Source organism: Aquila chrysaetos, chromosome 23 (genome assembly GCF_900496995.4).
Source record: "Aquila chrysaetos chrysaetos chromosome 23, bAquChr1.4, whole genome shotgun sequence".
NCBI classification, from domain to species: domain Eukaryota; kingdom Metazoa; phylum Chordata; class Aves; order Accipitriformes; family Accipitridae; genus Aquila; species Aquila chrysaetos.
In genome coordinates, this window is record NC_044026.1 from 10,523,972 (window position 1) to 10,540,333 (window position 16,362).

At 43.2% G+C, this 16,362-nt stretch overlaps 1 protein-coding gene across 2 annotated transcripts; it reads left to right on the plus strand.

The window, feature by feature from the left end:
• The first annotated feature begins 652 nt into the window (after positions 1–652).
• On the plus strand, positions 653–16,362 carry NIPA1 (NIPA magnesium transporter 1). Of its 2 annotated transcripts, XM_041119523.1 has the most exons (6): positions 653–942; positions 4,163–4,210; positions 5,692–5,862; positions 8,131–8,221; positions 9,522–9,682; positions 10,998–16,362. In XM_041119523.1, exons 1-6 carry the CDS (start codon positions 783–785, stop codon positions 11,507–11,509), a joined length of 1,143 nt encoding a protein of 380 aa, XP_040975457.1. In that variant the 5' UTR covers positions 653–782; the 3' UTR covers positions 11,510–16,362. The 2 variants fall into 2 exon arrangements, with proteins under 2 accessions (XP_040975457.1, XP_029854984.1); XM_029999124.1 differs by lacking the exon at positions 5,692–5,862.

Here is a 16,362-nt window from a genome sequence, read left to right on the forward strand (position 1 = left end):
AACCCTGGCCCGGCAGGGCTCCCTCTGTCCTCCTGCAGACAACAGCCCTCTCTGCACATCTGCTCCCATCCCTCTCTCCTCCCGCATCCCTTTGTCCTGCCGCATCCCCCTGTCCTCCCGCATCCCTCCGCACATCTTCCCGCATCCTTCTGCACGTCCTTCCGCAACCCCCTATCCTCCTGCTCTTCCCGCATCCCCCTGCACATCCTCCTGCATCCCCCTGCACATCTTTCGCATCCCCCTGCACATCCTCCCGCATCCCCCTGCACATCTTCCCGCGTCCACCCGCACGCCCCCCCCGCCCACGGACGCTGGCGGCTCCCTCCCGCGGGGACCGCCGCTTCTGCTCCCTATTTCCCCACTCCGGGGATATCCCCCCAAAACGCTGGGAGCCGCCGGCAGCGGCACCGGGGCGGCTCTCTGCCCGGCGCCGCCTCGCCTCCCGCGGTGCCAGCGCGGAGCAGGCCGTCACAGAGCCGTGACGTCAGAGCGGCGGTTTGCGGGGGGGGGGGGGGGCGAAGACCTGCCATCGCTATGACGTCATCCTGCTGCCGTCCCGCGGCGGGACGGGCGCCAGGAGCCGCCGCGGCTGCCGCCGGTGCCCGCCCGGAGCCGCCCCCGGCGGGGCGGGACGGGGCCGGGGCCGGGGCCGGGGCCGGGGGCGGGGCGGGTCGCGCAGCGCGGCGGGGCGCGGCGGGGCGCAGGGCGGGTCCCGGCGCAAGAGCCGGTGCCGGGTGCGCTGGGCCCGGTCAGCCGCCGTGCCGGCAGCTCTCGGCGGGGCCATGCGGATGGCGGTGGGTGCGGCAGCGGGCGAGGGGGCAGCGCAGAGCCCCGGCCCCGCCGCCGTGTCGCTGGGCTTGAGCGTGGCCGTGGTCTCCAGCCTGGTGAACGGCTCCACCTTCGTCCTGCAGAAGAAGGGGATCGTGCGGGCCCGCGGGCGAGGTAGGGGCCCGGCGCTGCGGTGGCGGCGGGCGGGAGCGACACCCCCCCCCCCCCCCTCCCGCCGCCGCCCTCTCCCCTCCGCACCCCCGCCTGCCCCCGGTAACCTCCCAGGTGTCCGAGGCATCGCCCCCCGGGACGGGTTCCCCCCGCATCGCCCCGGGAGCGGCCCGGCCTCCCCCGCGGCCGCTCGCCCCCGCGGAAGGGCCGCGGATGCCCCGCGCTGCGGCGGCGGCCGGGCCGGGCGGGGAAGGCGGGGGGGGGGGGGGGGCTGCCGCGGGGCCCAGACGTTTGGGGGGGGGGGCAGAGGACGGGCACCCCCGGCCGTGGCAGACCCTCTGCTTTGGGGGGTGACGGTGGCGGTGTCGGCTGGCGGCTGGAGCGGGGGGAGCCGGCCTCGGTTTGTCCCCTTCGTCGTGTTGGACATCAGAGGTGGGCGAGTGGAGCGCGGCGTGGGGGACGTGGCGAATTGCGGAGGAGGGAGAGGGCAGGTGGGGAGCGGCGAGGGGCTGTCACCGCCGGCGGCGGCGGGAGCAGCTCCCCGAGGTACCGCCGGCTCGGGGGTCCGCGGTCAGGCCGGAGCACGGCGCCGGGGACCCGGCTGGGCGGGCGGGCGGAGGTTTGTCTTGCGGCATTTTCGTGCACTTGTGGGACTTTTCTACCCGTTTCTTTGGCTCGGGCCGTTTCTTGCCGTGAGCAGCACCAGCGCATCTTGTCGCTTGTTTATTCTGGCTCTTCCGCGGACACACGCGACAAGTTACATCAGTCACGTGGTGGTTTCCCTTTGTGGAGAAGAAAGGCACACCAGCCCCATGAAATCGTTTCCATCTTTCGTTTTTCGCATTGAAATCCCATACCTCCTTACTGTTTTCTGAGACGAGCACATTCAGGAACTGACTGTGCTATCTAGACGGTTCAGCCAAAACAAAGCTGCTAATTCACAGAGTATGAAGATCTGCTGTATTCTGTTCTGAAACTGGGGCTCCCCAAAGCATGCAGCCTCTGAATAGCATTTGCTAGTTGCATCTTGATGCTTTGAACATAGGAAAATGCAATATATTTATTTGTTCTTAATATCGTGCTTTTATGTGAGGGGAAAGTTGTGAACGCAGGTTGCGTGAGGCCTTTTAATTGTATTTCCGCGGTCAATAGCCATTTGTTTTGTAAGTGATGGTGCCTGTGTGTGTATGAACATGTGTCCCTAGGTTCTGGAAACTCTTTCCTATGAAAAATCCTTTTTAGTGGCCAGGACGTGCTAGGTGTTTTTTCTGTATAGGTGCGTGTATGTAAATATATATATACACATACGTGTATTTGAGACAGTTAGTGCAGCAGTGCATTTCCAGTGCCTGCTGCATCTAGCGTGTTCAGGGTGCATGCAGTGGAGCAGAGCAAGCTTGCAACTATATTACTACCAGCTGGCAGCCTGATCTAACAAGTTTATTTTGCCTTTTCTGCAATGACCTTACAGTTAAGGGCCTCAGATAAACTACTGTTTTGCCAGCATAGTCTCCCTTTCCCTCAAAGGTAGCTGTAATCTATTTTTATTGTTCACGGAGAGGTCACGTTTGCATCATAAATACCAATCTTTTTTTGTAAGGGAAACAATGAGAAAACGGGAGAGAAAGGAATGACTTTTCATCCCAAGGCAGTTGGGGGAAGTTTCCATTTTGCAGTACAGTTGGGTCTAATTACTCCTGAAGAGCTTTCAGGGGAGCACGGGGCTAAGTGGGTGATGGGTGTGTGCGCCTGCCTTCCCGGCTCCGACAGCTGTAAAACATCCTGTTTTGAAGATATTACTGGTGTTTACTCGTGTATCTTGCCAAGCGATTTGTAGTATTTCCTATTGCTGTGCTCAGTATGGAGACATCCAGGCAAATACCCTAGGTTTCTCTCTATTTAATGTTGTGAAGCAGTGTGGTTCTGCCCTGAATCTAGCAGTTGGAGCTGTGAGCCCAAGATCGTCAGTGTCGGATGATGTCTTTTTTCCACTGGCTTCAGTAGGTGTTGTATAATTAACAAGGAGGCACTTCAAGTCTTTTCTGTCTTCTCTATTGAATCAATAGTAGAGTATCAATGCAATTAGTAATCCTTGCTTAGTTAGAAACAGCAGCGGGTGACAAATATTTTCCAAAGTTATCTTACTGGAGTCAATATTTTCTATAATTTGTGCCCCCAACAGTGTTTTTATTTTATATGCAATAACAAAAGTCTAAAAATTATTACACCCACTCTAAAGCTGGCCATTTTCATTAGTCATTTTCCATCTCATTTCAATTATATAGTGTGATTTCCAAGCACTTAATATTTTATACGTCTCCACAGTTATAGATTACTGTGTTTTTCTTTCATTTGGGATTTCAGAGTTGGTACAATATTGCCTATTGCACCAGCAGCTCTTGAGGGAGCATCTTCCCAAATAAATGCAGAGCTGAATTGCTAGAAAGACGAGCAGAACGTAAGAGCGTAATGCGATGCCAAGGTTACGCTTAGTGGAGGCCAGGCTTTAGTTTAGTAAGCCCTCATTAGCCTTGATGTTCTACAGAAGCAGAACTCATAAAACACGGTGCACAGGCTCCCCTGGCGCATCCCAAGGCAAACGCCTATAATCTGGCAGTGAAAATAATCATCCTTGAGCTTGGGAGGCACTAAGGGACAATCCAGGGTTTTTACTCCTCTCTCTGAAACGGGGCAGTATGTCAGGAATTCAGAGGCTTCAGTCGTAGCGCTTTCCAAAGCTCAAATGCAGGAGGATCAGTCCACGCTATGTTACTGCCAAAACAATTTCTCTGCTACGATTTCTCCGATACAATTTCATTGAGGTTATATTAGCAAACTAATTGATCCAAATCATGTTTTGTTTCCATAGGTTTCCCATTCTCCTAGTAGTGGTTCTAATCTGTGTGTTTAAATGTCACCCTCAGAAGCATTTTGTGACATTTTGGACACTCTTCTATGTTATACCGTGTTAGCGTCGCACAGGTACTTCAAACTGGAAAACAGAACTTCTGACGAATACATTGCCTCAAGAAGGTCTGACTTGGACACCTAGGCCAAATCTGAGCACCCTCTCTTTTTTTTCCCCTCCCGTTCAGTTGCCTTGAACAACAGGGTTAAGATGAAGGTCCTTAATAGCTGAGACTGTTGAAATTACTCTGTTTCGTAGTTCCAATATTGCAATTTCATATTTTTCTAATACCTCTTCCTGTACTTTCTCTTTCAGGTACTTCGTACTTAACGGATATCGTATGGTGGTCTGGCACTATTGCAAGTAAGTATCCTAAAAGGTTTCATTTTTACTGAAGGGAGAAATTGCACTTAGATGGTGAAACGAGACATCAGGAAACCTGGGTTCTCATCTTGAATTTCACGCTCACTTGTCACAAAATTCCCATCCCTCAGAAATATCCCACCTTTAGTAAACTCTCACTCTGGCTACTGTGACTGACAGTGTTTGAGAAGGCAAAGAGCTGGGGCAAACCTGAGTCAGACATCTTTCCACATTTCCAACCCGTTTGGTTCTTGCAGCCCTTGGCAGCCACGTGCTGCTCTGACTCTGGGTTCCTGCAAGATTTGTGTCTCTGGTCTGCTCGGTTTTTAATAAAAGTCAAAGCTGAATAAGAAATTGTCCCTCTGCACAAAAGGGCTCATTGAGCACATGTTATTTTTTAGATCAGAAAGCACTTAGCCAGCCTCAATTAAAAAAAAATCTTTTTTGATTTCTAGTTTGACAGATATAGTTTCAGTTTTGCTTTTAAGCTACAAGATTAGTGAGAAGCCTTGTGTGGTGCTGATATGAGATCAGTGTAATTTTACTCTTAGTATCTTTGTAAACTCTGCTCACAGTAAGTTCACTCTCTGATGTGAATCCAGAGCATGGGGAGCAGCTAGCTTTCTCCTCTTACAGTTCAGCCCTAGTTCTACCCACGTGCTTAAAATCATACCCCACTTTTAGACTCTAATCCAGCCTTTTGTGAATTATTTGGAAATGTTCTGATGCTGTTTCTGAGAAGTATATGAGTCCAGTTGTGCCCCTTGTTTCATGACAGCAAGGTAAGTCTCTGGTTTTTTTTCTTCAAGCCATGCAAAAGGAATGGAAACCTATAGATCCATTGAAGGACAAAGTTCACAGCAAGTGTAGAAGCCAACAGAGCTTCAGAGGAAAGTCCTCAGCTAATTTAACCTGAGTTTAAGTAGTACTTTATCAGCTTCCTCCTCTGCCAGGATCACTACTGCCTAAGTAGCAACAAATCTGTGCATTAATCACTGTTGTTTATGGCTCATGAGGCTCCCGTCTTGAATCTCTGAGCAGAAGGAGTTAAAATAAGAGAGGTTTTATTGCAGGACTTTATCTTGGTGAATCAGAGAAAACAATTTCATGCTTAAAAGAGCTGACTGAATTGAATGAAGGCAAAACAGCTGAAGGGAATGGTATCAGTTGGCTTTTGTCCAGTAGCTAGGTGCAGGTAGTGAAACAAAGCCTCAGTAAGTTTACGAAGGAACCAAGGGAAGAGTTGCTTAAGGATATTACAGATGCAGAATTGCAACAGAGCACAAACAGCAATAGCAAGGGCCAGGTAGGCACCTATGGAATGCCAAGAAAGGTGGTGTTTGGGGAATTAGTAATATCCCAAGTTATCTGGGTGGAATTATAACAGCTGACATCATTTTCTCAAGCAGGGAATTTGGAGTTTGGATGGCTAACAAAACGCACATAAACTCTATCAACTTGTTTTCACAATATTTGTTCAGATGGTGAACAAGCATTTCTGTGTTGGCATGCTGACAGCATAACACTGCCTAACCATTTTGGGGCCTTGGGATCCACTGGATTACTGAAGACTTCAAAGGAAGGGCCACAGATTCTGCTAAGGGACTTTTGCTTACACTGTAGTCAAAAGAGTGACTGCAGCATGTGTACAGGTATTTCAATGAGCATTAAACTAATTAATTGGCTAATTAATTAGTTTCGGTGCAGGTTTTGATAGCAGTAGAGATGCGGTGGGTTTTTATAGTGGATACATCTGTGTTAGTGTTTTATCTCAGACGGGGAATACACTTGTGAAGCGAATCTCCTGTTTGTCTCCATGGATTGGGCTTTATTTCATGTTTTGGAACCGTGTTGGAGCTCCTGAACTGGACTTTAAGATGAAACTAGGTTGGAAGAGGCACTCTAGGAACGTGCCTAATGCACACCAGCTGCAAATAGACCTTCAGTCCGTGGGAGCAGGCTGAATTTAGTCTGAAATAAAAATCCTGACATGCGTAGAGCAGACATCTTTTGCTGTGCGGATCTATTCCTGGTCTCCTTGCTAATGTAGCCACGTCAGTGTGCATCAGGTTTTGTGTTGCAATAACTTCGGGGATATTGGTACTCCTTTAGCAAGTTTAAAGCTTGGTCTGCCTTCAGGAACTGAAGCCATGTCTTGACTTACAGCACTGATGTATCTGGAGAGGAATTTCTATCCAGAGAGGACTGGATAGGTTGGCAGCAAAGGTCCTCAACTTCAGGTAGATGGTAACAGTTACTGAGATTCTTTTTTTAATTGGTCTTAATTAGTCCTGGTCTGTCGTTCGTGGTGGTAAGAGACTTACTGTTACTCCATGGTGATGCTCAAAGCTTCTGGTAAGTTCAGTTGCCTTACAATATGAGCAGTTTGAAGCTTCAGAGACCTACTTTATAGAGCGGTGTTGGTGCCATCTGTTAGGGTTCTTCCAACAGAAACTTAAGGCACCTTCCAATAGAAAGTTAGGGCACCTGACCTCCAAAAAAAGCAACCTTTTGTCAGAGTCACTTGGAAATGTATGTAATCTGCAGAAACACAGTGTGCCAGCTGTGCCCTGTCCTCCATGCAAGATCTGCCCCACTGCCTTCGGATGCCTTGAAGATAATGCCAAAGTTGCCGCGTACATCTGCTGAAAACCAAGCCCGAGGCTGATAGCTGAGTTAGTCTGTTCCCAGGGGCAGGGACACCATCACTGACTCTTGTAGAAATTCTGCTCATTAACTTCTCTGGCTCACTCCTGCATGCGGAGAAAGCCTCAGTGAATTGAATTAGTATAATTTTGCCGCACTCTGCAGTTTTGTAAGTTTGTTTGTCTCCTTCGTGTTTCCTGTAGGTTACACAGGTCTTCAGCTCTACTGATAACGTGAGCTAATTTGGTAAATTAATTAATGTTTGCACAGTGCTTTGCAGGTGTAAAGAACAGGATGATGGTAACGATATTTGATAGTCGAGGGCAATGCCAGCCTGAGCATAAAGGCAGCTTGGATTCTTGAAATGTTTTTAAATGCTGATAATGGCTCTTAACATCAACTGGAAATTTGAGCTGTATGTAATTTGTGTTCAGTCTCAAGGTTCTTGCCAGTTACCACAGACCCTGTAACTATGCAAGCATCATGTTGACCTATTATAAACTTGCCAACACTTGCAAAACCATCCAGCTTTTCTTTTTTAACTGAAAACTTGAATGCATGAACTGTTTATCACAGCTGTGATGTGCAATAGTGTGGTACGTCTTGGAATTTGTTTTTATTGGGGGAAAGAAAAAAATAATATTGTGAGGCTGTTATTGTGACTTGTCAGGGGTCTGTTCTTTTTACAATGGTCAGGAATTACTTTTGATGTTATATAGTGCTATGAAAATTTGATGTGGTCTACTGTGCATCGAAGAGCTCTTATGCATGTGCTTAGCATTTCATTAGTAGATTCCTTTCCTCAGCACTGTCCTTATTTTCCCCCCAAAAGGGTAACACTGCTGTTAAGTACTATAACCAAGTGCTTCGTGTTATATGTATGCACATTCTAAAGATGAAATCATGGCTTATGTATACTTTTAGCCCTCCTCATTTAAATATTTTAGTGTAATATCAAGATATTTGAGTGTAATCCATCAGTGTTTCTAATTTGTAGTCTTATTTATATTCAACTAAGAGAAGTTGCAAATGAGATTATTTACTGTGCCCTCTTGGATCTTCTTGTGTGGCAAATATAAATCCTGTATTAAAAAATAATTAAAAAATATAGAAAAATTCCAGCCATTTTGTTTAAGTGCAAATTTAACACAGCTAAGCAAATCTGTAACATCTGTTTTCCAGTAAGGTCAGTCTTTCCCAAACAGTATTGGGTAAGTTTTCATTACTTCTTTTTACAAAGGGATTTGAAGGCTTATTTCTGGTTCTCTTGACAGTGGCTCTGGGTCAAATAGGGAATTTCTTGGCTTACACTGCAGTCCCAACTGTGTTAGTGACGCCCTTGGGAGCTCTTGGTGTTCCATTTGGGTAAGAGTTTGCTTTTCTTGTTCTTATCTGAATGTTTTTACTACTTAATAAAATGTCAGACAGACTCAGTGATCACTGGAGGGCCACTGAGAAGTCAGGCTTATGACTGTTAATGATGTGTTATAATGTCACCTATTCCTGTTTTCCCCAGCAAAAGTCAGGGGGAGGTGGCAATGGTGAAGAAAAGGTTCCTGACTATCTTCTGCTTTAACTATCACTATGACCTGGAACAGATAAACATCTTTCTCCCCTCCCCCCTTCCCTGTGGTTATTCTGGACACTTCTGCCTATTCTCTTATTCACAGTTCCTTTACTATGTAGATCTTTCCTTTTGTCTCCCATTCTTTCTCTCCCCTGCTATCCCCAGCCCACATGTGTTTATTGATGCTGATTTTCATTTAATTGGATTTGGCCCCTTTCCCGAAGCAAGGGAGTCCCTTGCATATGCATGCCCCCAGCTTCTTGAATGTTACGTTCATGGGGCAGCGTGGGGGGAACAAAAAAGGCAGTGAGCGTTCCTAAATGGAGTTTAATATGCAACCAAATGTTTTGTGAATAGCTAAACTACAGTTGTGAAACTACTGCAGTGAAAAAGTCCAATTCTTTAAAAACAAAGCCATGCATTGCCTCGAGATTTTTCTGTTGCCTGCTGTTGGCTGCTGAATTGTGTATCTGACTGCACTGGTCATCTACTTCAGAGTTTAGATTGCTTTGTATGGGCTTCACCGCTGTCTTTAGTTTTATACACTACGAAGCGTGCTGATGGTGCTCTACTTACCACCTATTATTTTATCCTAGGCCACATAATTTTGTGTATTTTGGTCAGCTACGTGTCTGAGCTGAGCCCTGTGATCTTTGTAACCAAAGGTCACTTTTACCTCATGACTGCGTAGCACCTATAAAATGGGGCTTTGTGACAGCTCACCGAATTGTTAATGGGTAGATATCTGCCTTGGGTGCCAGACGCCTGGTTTGGGGGTTTGGGTTTTTTTGGAGAGGGTGATGTGGTGGTGTCTTCTGGGGTGTTGTGGTTGGGTTGTTTGTTGGGTTTGTTTTTGTGGGTTTTTTGTTTGTTTTTTTTTCCTGAGATGAGACGTCAAGGACTGAGTGAGACTGAGACTGGATGAATCTTTCCTAAGATAAGTCAGAAACAGATTTTGAGGATCCACCAACATTTGGTCGGAGATCCACCAACATTTGATACTATTCCTTTAAGAGAGAAATTCATGTGGCACATCACTGTTAGAGCATTATTCACAGGATGTAGTCAAACTTTTGATTTTCTCCCTTTTTGTGAAAGGTCCATTTTAGCTTCTTACTTACTGAAAGAAAAACTGAACATTCTTGGCAAGCTGGGATGTTTGCTGAGCTGCGCTGGGTCTGTTGTTCTCATCATCCATTCCCCAAAGTCTGAGAGTGTAACGACTCAGGCTGAGCTTGAAGAGAAGCTTACAAATCCAGGTACTTTGTTCTTTTATTAACTCATAAAGATTTTGTGAGATTGATCAAGACCCCACAGGAGGAAGAGGCTTACCACTTCTACCAGGTAGGAAAATTGACTTCTGAAGAAACCATGATGTGACAGAGGCAAACCAGTACAGCTTTTGTGTAGGAAAACTATGCCTTGCTGTACTTGGAACTCGTCAGATTTATTGGTACATGTCTACAGAAAGGAAAATGTGGATACTTTTGAAAACATTATCCTGCACGGCAAGCTCAGAACAATGGCCATTTGAACTTGTAATTTTCTAAAATTATGAAAAAGTGTATCTTGCTACTTCGAGATGAAAGGTGTAATTCCAGGATCTCAATTTAAGTTGTTTTATACAAAACAAAAAATAACGATTGTCTTTTGTTCTTTAATTCTGCATTTGTTTTTTTATTAAAAGCTTATACTAGATACCAGTTATGTTCCGAGCAGATTTCTTTGCACAATAAAGGTGTGTAGAAATAGGGTGTTGAGCATATGCTGAAATGCCTTTTCTTTCTCATAGAGAATGTGAAGCCCCACTAGCTGCTGGAGGACACGTAGTAGTGCTAATATGTGCCAGACCCACTTTTATTTTTCTTGCCTAAGAGCTAAACTGCTAACTATTGTTATTTCCTTTAATTGTTTTAGGTGAGAGAAACTCAAACCTAATAACATCAGCTATCCAAAAAATTCGCAAAGAAAAGAAAACAAATACCCTGATCTAAATTTACCATTTTAGTCTGACCAAAATGAATTGGAAATATATTTCTTTAAAATTGTAAAGCATGAACTGTTTTGCACCAGTCTAATCTGTGTACTGATGCTATACTCTAAATGATACAGACTCCCGGTTCTTCCAACTGTCCCTACTCATCTCACTCGCCTTAATGGGATCGAACTTTATGTTTAAGCTCTTTGCTGGATCCACACACCATGCTTTATTGAACTGGTTATGAATGAGGTGTTATCACTGCTGACTGTCATAGGGGGCTTTAAGGAGTATAGTCCTGATGGAAGAGAGAATAAAATAAAAAAAGCGATCTTAAACCCAGTTCAAATGTGCAAGAGTGTGTATTTTACTACACGATGATTTGGTTTACCCAAAGAACATGACAACATCATTGGTTGCAGATGCCCACAACATCTCTAAAAGCTCAGTGAGTGATTTGGATCTATATTCAATAGCAAATCTTAATCCTGGTGTATACCTGAAGTTCACTGGTATGACATGATTTACCTGCTAAAATCTTCAGGAGACCAAGAGTTCTCACCTTGCTATTATCTTGTCTTCTTTTTGTTTTCCAGTTTTCGTGGGTTATCTCTGCATAGTGCTGCTAATGCTTCTCCTGCTTATCTTCTGGATAGCTCCAGCTCATGGACCTACTAATATCATGGTTTACATCAGTATTTGCTCTCTGTTGGGCAGTTTCACTGTTCCCAGCACAAAAGGCATTGGGCTAGCTGCTCAAGATATCTTTCACAATAACCCATCGAGTCAAAGGGCTCTGTACCTCTGTCTGGTACTTCTGGCAGTATTAGGATGTAGCATTATCATTCAGTTCAGATACATCAATAAGGCACTGGAATGTTTCGACTCCTCTGTGTTTGGTGCCATCTACTACGTTGTGTTCACCACCCTAGTCCTGCTGGCTTCAGCCATCCTTTTCAGGGAATGGAGTAATGTAGGAGTTGTAGATTTCTTGGGAATGGCTTGTGGATTCACCACAGTATCTATTGGAATTGTTCTTATACAAGTCTTCAAGGAATTCAATTTCAATATCGGGGATTTAAATAAACCTAATATGAAGACAGATTAAAATGTTTTTTTGAGGGGAAACTGGATGGCTCAGGGAAGGATGCAGAGCCTTTCATTTCTAGGTCACTGATTCAAATATGGTTCAGGTTGGTAGTTACCCTCTGACGATTTGGTGGCCTACGTGAAATGAATTGGCGGCCTCCATCCAGTTTCAAAGGAACAGTTGTCCATGTACCCCAGTTAACACAATAAATGACTTTAATTGGAACCACTGATTGAGTCAGCATAGAGACCGATGTATTTCCTTACTGTAGAAGTTAACCCATCAGAAAAGATCTGGGGATATTCCGACAGACCTGTGCGTGAAAGCCTGTATTGTTGTGGCTTCTGAGGTACTGTTTCTGTGGGCAGAGAACATCAGTTTCTAATGCACTCAATCTGACACTTCTCATGAGTGATGTATACCTTAAAATATGGGGGGGCGAAAAAGTGAGTGGAACAATTTGTTAATCTCAATATAACAATGTGTTCACCGTCAAGGCTGTGAATTCTGAGACAAACGTTGGTTGAACCACAGACTGCAGATTTGTCCTTTTTAGTGACTGTCTTGGCAAATTGGTTTGCTATGCGGTGAAGACACTGGGGAGTTTTAAATTTAATTCTTTATACAGAGCAGTGGACCCTTAAAAATCTTTCAGTCATTACTTATCAGCTGATGGTAGTGTCCAGGTATGCATTTTTCTTTGTAACTTATATGTGCATTAAGACTTACCACATTCATCTGAGAGTTTTTAATAGGGAGCAGACAGAAAGACTGTGAAGGATGTGGAAATGATGCACAGACTCATTGCCTATATGGTGGCTTATTTGTAAGCAGCTCAGAACTATTTCAGTGCCTTTGTAAGCCAAAAATACTGCATAAATGTGAATGTATTTGTTTCAGATGGCCTATACCAGTTTAATAATTCAATTTCACTGTCTATAATATTGGACTGTATTCAAATTCTAAACGCGTAAAACATCCAGAAGGAGCCACACATTTTTGGAAGAATTTACAAACCTGAACTGAAACCCTTAGATGCCTTGACAGCTTCTGAAAAACCCATAGTCCTAATGGAAAGAGGTAGTCTAGGAGAGGACTGTTTAAAGCAGTAGGCATACCTTTATTTTAGTTAAGTGACTAAATACAGGAAACCATTTTGTGAAGTAGCTAATAAGCAGGGACCACAAAAAAAGAAATTTAAGAGAGAGAAGAGCATGAGATTTCTCATAGCTCAAAAAAAGACAGTCTGATCCTCTTGTAACGTGGGAAAAGGAGGTTAAAGACTGAAAAGCATAGGCATTCAGAGAGCTGAGTTTCAGATAACCCACAGGGATATACATTCAGATCCAGTAACTTACAGACCTGTGTGAACAGTTCAGCCATAATATTTTGACAAGTACTGCAGATAGCTTAAGCTATGATTGGAATGATTCTGAACTGTTCAGTTTAAACCATTTAGAGAATATTGATATGTCAAAGAAAGAAATAGTTAATTTTCATGTTCTACTTATATTTGGTAGTTAAAATATCATGAGTCAAAAGGAAAGCTTGAAAAGTAATGAATGTTGGTTTCCATTTAAGTACAAAAATGGAAGGGTACAGTAGAACTCAACATCTCTAGTTCAGAACGTCTCTTGAAACAAACAAAAACCCCCAACATGATTATGGGACAGTATTTGAAAAAGTTCATGACACTTTATCAAGGAATCATGAATGTAGCTTTGTGGCTGGCTGACAGGAATGCAGACATTGATTAATGGGGAGTAATACTGTCCACTCTCGTGATGCTTTTTGTTGACCTGTATTAACGTTACCTTAAAACTCAGCCTCCATTTTCATTTAAAAGGAACATTATAAGCCCTTCTGATGGCAGCAATAATTGTGAACAGTGAATCCTAAAGAGTTAGTATTCTGAAGGGACGGTTCTGAGGGAGTAAGAGCCCCATTATGTTTTTTGGAAGCTTGTTTTATAACTCCAAACTGGGGGGAATGACTCTGAGTTGGCAGAAACGTACATTGTTATAGGCCAGCATGGAAACTGGGTATCTTGGTGAAATAAAATAGCGCTAGCAGAGAAAAGGCCGTCTTCATGGATTTTCAAATATTGTGCATGGTTTCTAGAAAGTTTGAGAATTGTAGATGAGGGGAATTAGGTTATAAAACTAATCTCTGTCCATTGTTGATTGGAACATGGTATCTTGGTTGTCAGCAGGCAGTTATGTTTTGTCATATTAATTCCCTTTTTTCTGATTGAAACTGGAATTGTACATAGGTTATGAGACTTATAGTCACCTGCTTTTAAAAAAAAAGTTAGCTGTTTTCTGAAGCAGTCAAGTTGTCTTTTCAAAATTCAAATTCAGAGTTCATGAGTTGCACATTGGTTTTGTTACTAGCCTTTAATATCTGAAGACTTCTGTGAAAATCTTTAGGTCGGAATGGAAATGATTGTGGTCTCATCCTAGTCCTCCTTTGGCCATGTTTGTTTGTCTTGTTTTGTTTTAAAATTCATTCCTATTTATTTAGAAAGTGCCTATCCTAGTATGTTAAGTGCGTATGCAAATTATTAGTAAATATTAGATCGAAAATGACTTGACTGGCCTGTCTAAACCTTGCCATTTTCTGCACCACACACACAAGTTTACTTGGTAAGCACTCACTATGCAGAGGAAGAACAAAGTAGCAGCCATGTTCTGTGGTCCTCTGACCATCCTGACATCTGATAAATGTCTGCATAGGTTTCTTCTCCCCAGCTGCTCCTCATCTTTGATGAGCTTTCTAGAAATGTCTAGTTAAACTTATTGTTTAAAACAGAGATGTCAAAAGCCAGCACATAAGGTGAAAGAAATTCTCGTGGCCTTGCGCATCATTTATATCTGCAGCCTTTTACATCATGAATGCTAAATAATGGAAACCTTTATTTTTGCTACTTTGTTCAGTATGTAGCAGTGTTCTTTTGAGTTCTGCTGTGCCTGGATCTGGTTCAGTTCTAACTTTAGAAATGTATTAGCATTTTCTGTTGTCACTGTTGGTATGATTCTTCCCCCCTCCATCCCACGCCCTCCTCGTTCTAGGTGTCCTACCTTTTTTAATCCTGTTGCTTTTCTGATTTAAAAGGAGGCACTGTTGAAGTTGAATTTTAGCCATTCCCTCTTTTTTTTTTCCCCCCCACCCCTTTGACAAGTAAGCACTTTGAATAAGACAGATATCTGAGTTCCATCATCTCAGGGAGCAAATGTGCATAGTTGTCTCCCGAGCTTTGGTGTCCCTCACGGGTCTGCCCTTTTCACGTTCTCTTTGCCATGTCTATTGATATTTGTCTATGTCTATTGATAGCTACAAGCCAGGCGTCTTCAGTTCTGATTCCAAAGTAGAAGTGGGAGAGGCTATGCATCCAAAAAGTGGACTCATTACAGAGGTGGGATGCATCTGAATTAAATTCAAATCCATATGAAAGGCATTTCACTCCGTATGTCTGGCTTCTATTATACTTGTCAAACATATTTACTTGGTACTCACTTGAAGATAGTTCTTTAATCATTATCCCTTCAGTGTATAGAGGATTTACATGTGTCAGTCATGATCTTTATTAGGTGTCAGAAATCCCTCAAATGTTCAGTAGGAGAATAGAAACCTTTTTGATACAACCAAAAAAAAATTTCTTACACCTTAAATACTTATGTAAAAAAGAAAAATACCTAAACAAGTTATCTGCTGTATTGACTTTCCAGGACTCTGTATGTGTAAATAGAGCCTATTTATTAGTGAGCTGCGACTAACATCAATAAGAACCTGTCATATCACAGATTGACAAGTGAGGCTTCCTATTAGTAATCTTGGTTTATACTGAACATATGTGTTTTTCTGAAGTAACTAGCACTGAAAAATGAAAACACTGGATTAATTTGTTGAAAACTAGAAGCTGAGGCTTAGCTTTCCTTTTTAGTTAAAAAATAGAGGGTTTGTATTTGAAGAAAGATTTGGCGTTAATAAATATGGGGCGCTTTAAATGGGCAGTTGTTTGCATGTTGTACCCCTCTTATGTTCTTGTTGCATAAATATAAAACATCAAGGATTCTACAGATCTTCCTCGGTTGTCTTGAGATGGTCTAACTGCTGAAGTTTTACTGTTAAATCAAATGTTACCAAATGTTTATCTATTACCTGTTATCTTTTTGTTACAGAGATTAGTCTTTGTAATAACTCTTTGGTGCTACTCAATATGGGCTTAAGTGATGCAGAATTTTAGTGTGTACCGTGTTAGGCACCAATGATGTCAACAGTTATTACTAGTGCCCAAGTGTTTCAGATAGCAGTGTTGAAATGTTAAGGATTAAGAAATCTTTGAAATCTTTTTTAAAAGCTGCAAAGAAGTTTGGTTTTATTATTGTTTTTTGTTGGGTTGGGTTCACTCCCCCCCCCCCAACTCACCCCCTGACAGTTGCTCTACAGAGTGGAAAATATTACACAAAAGGGGTATTTTTAAGTTAAATCCTTCTTCAACTGTGGAATTTTCTCTCTTTTTTTTTTTCCTCCCCCCCCCAGGGAATGTAAAAGATAATTCTAATGGGATATGGGGAAAAGGTGGATGGCAACAAACATACAGTGTCAGGTTTGGTTGCTTCAATGCTATTGCAATATAGTTACTACAGATTACATAAAAATGGTTTATTTTATTAGCTTCCAAATAATGTATATATAGATTTGTTAATGGCTTACAAGTCAAGCTTACTCTCTTTGCTTTTTAAAAAATAGTTATAGGCATGTTGTATTTGCCTTGTGTAAATTATAAAAGGCTATTTATTAAGTTTTCTGATAACTAATTATTTATTAACCTGTATTGTTTTAAAATAAATGATTTATTTCTAGCTCAA